The sequence below is a fragment of the Dasypus novemcinctus genome, chromosome 10, assembly GCF_030445035.2.
Source record: "Dasypus novemcinctus isolate mDasNov1 chromosome 10, mDasNov1.1.hap2, whole genome shotgun sequence".
In the NCBI taxonomy this organism is placed as follows: Eukaryota; Metazoa; Chordata; class Mammalia; order Cingulata; family Dasypodidae; genus Dasypus; species Dasypus novemcinctus.
Genome location: NC_080682.1, coordinates 34046112 through 34048391, shown reverse-complemented (window position 1 = coordinate 34048391; position 2280 = coordinate 34046112). Strand labels below are relative to the sequence as shown.

At 33.5% G+C, this 2280-nt stretch overlaps 1 protein-coding gene across 1 annotated transcript; it reads left to right on the top strand.

Moving 5' to 3' along the window:
* Positions 1 to 210: 210 nt before the first annotated feature.
* LOC139439921 (olfactory receptor 8H1-like) lies at positions 211 to 1152 on the top strand. Its single transcript, XM_071218351.1, has one exon. It carries the CDS (start codon positions 211 to 213, stop codon positions 1150 to 1152), a length of 942 nt encoding a protein of 313 aa, XP_071074452.1.
* The last annotated feature ends 1128 nt before the right edge of the window (positions 1153 to 2280 follow it).

Sequence of the window (2280 nt, the reverse complement as noted above, 5' to 3'; positions counted from 1 at the left end):
TCTATTTATAATAACCTAATTATTCATAAATATATGGCAGTAATACTAAAGTTTTATATCAGCCATATTTTTCAAAGTACTATATGCTATGAATTTCTAGAAGTATTAAACAAAGTTTTAAAAATGGAAGATCATCAAAAAATCTTTGTTGAAGTCATACATGTTAAGTATCACCTTTGATTTCTCTACAGTTTGCAAAAGAGGAACTCTATGGGTGTTAGAAATAACACAGACTTGCCTGACTTCATCCTTACAGGATTCATAGAATCTGAAGAGATCTGGTGGGTTCTCTTTGTGTTATTTCTCCTGATATACCTGATTACCATGCTGGGGAATGCAGGTATGATCTTGATAATTCTCCTGAATGTCCAGCTTCATACCCCCATGTATTTTTTCCTCAGTCACCTGTCATTCCTTGACCTCAGTTACTCAACTGTCATAACACCTAAATTCTTAGAAAACTTAATGACTTCTAGCAAGCATATTTCATTCATGGGCTGCTTCACCCAGATGTATTTTTTTGTCTTCTTGGGTACCACTGAATGCTTGCTTCTCTCGTCAATGGCCTATGACCGCTATGTAGCTATCTGCAATCCTCTTCACTACCATGCTGTTATGTCCACCAGACTCTCTCACACTCTTATCATTGGGTCATATGTGACTGGCTTTACTGACTCCTTAGTTAATATCCTTTGCATAAACAGTTTGTATTTCTGCAAATCCAAAGTAGTTCATCATTTTTTCTGTGACACAATGCCAATTTTGGCCCTATCTTGCACTGACACTTTTGTTACTGAAATCATGATATTCATTCTTGCTGGCTCCACCCTAATGGTGTCTCTTGCCACAATCACTGTGTCCTATGGGTCCATTTTGTCCACTATCCTGAAAATTAATTCAACTTCAGGAAAGCACAAAGCCTTCTCTACTTGCGCTTCCCACCTCCTGGGAGTCACCATCTTTTATGGCACTACAATTTTTACTTATTTAAAGCCAAAGAAGTCCTACTCCTTGGGAAAAGATCAAGTAGCTTCTGTGTTTTATACTATGGTGATCCCCATGCTGAATCCCCTCATTTATAGTCTTAGGAACAAAGAAGTGAAAACTGCTCTCATTAAAGTCATACAGAGAGAGAAGGCTTCAGGCAATTGAAATGACACGGTTCCTGAACATTAAAGGACATCTTTTCTTTCTTTTCTATTTGAGTATTTACTTGGTCTCTCTCAAAATACAGAGTGGTCTTAAGAGATTTGCACTTCTGTTGAGATACCCACTACTTGACCACATAGGCTCTGGAACATTTCCAAGAATAGAGTTTAGAAATCTAAAAATTAGTTAGAATCCATGAATTAATAATATGTGAAACATGTGGTTTAATTATATGTGTTTTTTAGGGCAACTACTGTTTTAAAAAAGTGATGTTATCTTTCAATTTGTAGAACTCCTCAAACTGTTCCAATTTCATTTAATTTTATATGGAGAACTCTTTCAGCAATCATTCCATTATTCTGTAGAGGAGAAATATAGAACCATAGTACAGATTGCTGCTTTGGACTGGACAATCCAGGGTTTAGAGTCTTGGTCTCCTAGTTTTTCATCTGTATATCTTTTAGTAAATTGATGAAACTTTAAACCTAGTTTCCTCATCTGTACAAGGAAAATTGAAATGTTATATCCACAGAGTTATTGTAAAGATTAAATCAGATTCATGGAAAGAATTTAACGCAGTACTAAAAAATTCTGGTTACAATCATCAGAGTACCAGAAAACATACATTCAGAAATAATTTTGAAAACACGGTGGCTTTTGTTATGAAAATAATGACTTGTGCTTCACAAATACTTTTGCTTAATCTTATTCATAAGCAAAAAACTAAAAAGGAAGAATATCACTTCAGTATTTGGTCTTAAATAGAAATATCCTAACCATATTTGTAGCTTTATTCATGGTCTTTTAGGCTAATCTTATGCATGTATTTTAAGGTATTACATATATATGTACAAAATTTTTGTCACTTTCTACTTCTCTTTTGAAGCTTTCAGTTTCTATAAACTTTCAGTTTCTATAAATTTTGATAATTCCTTTTTCATTTAAATATGGGAAATGAAAGTTTTGATACATAAGCAAATACAAGAATCTCATCTTGCAATTCTTTAAGACCTTAAATTATATAAATTCATAAGTTTAAATATTGACATGCAGTGATAGCTCTTTTGTGTCTACCTGCTAATCATTTGAAAACCTACTATTCTGCGATGTATCAATAAGCTTAAATAATTA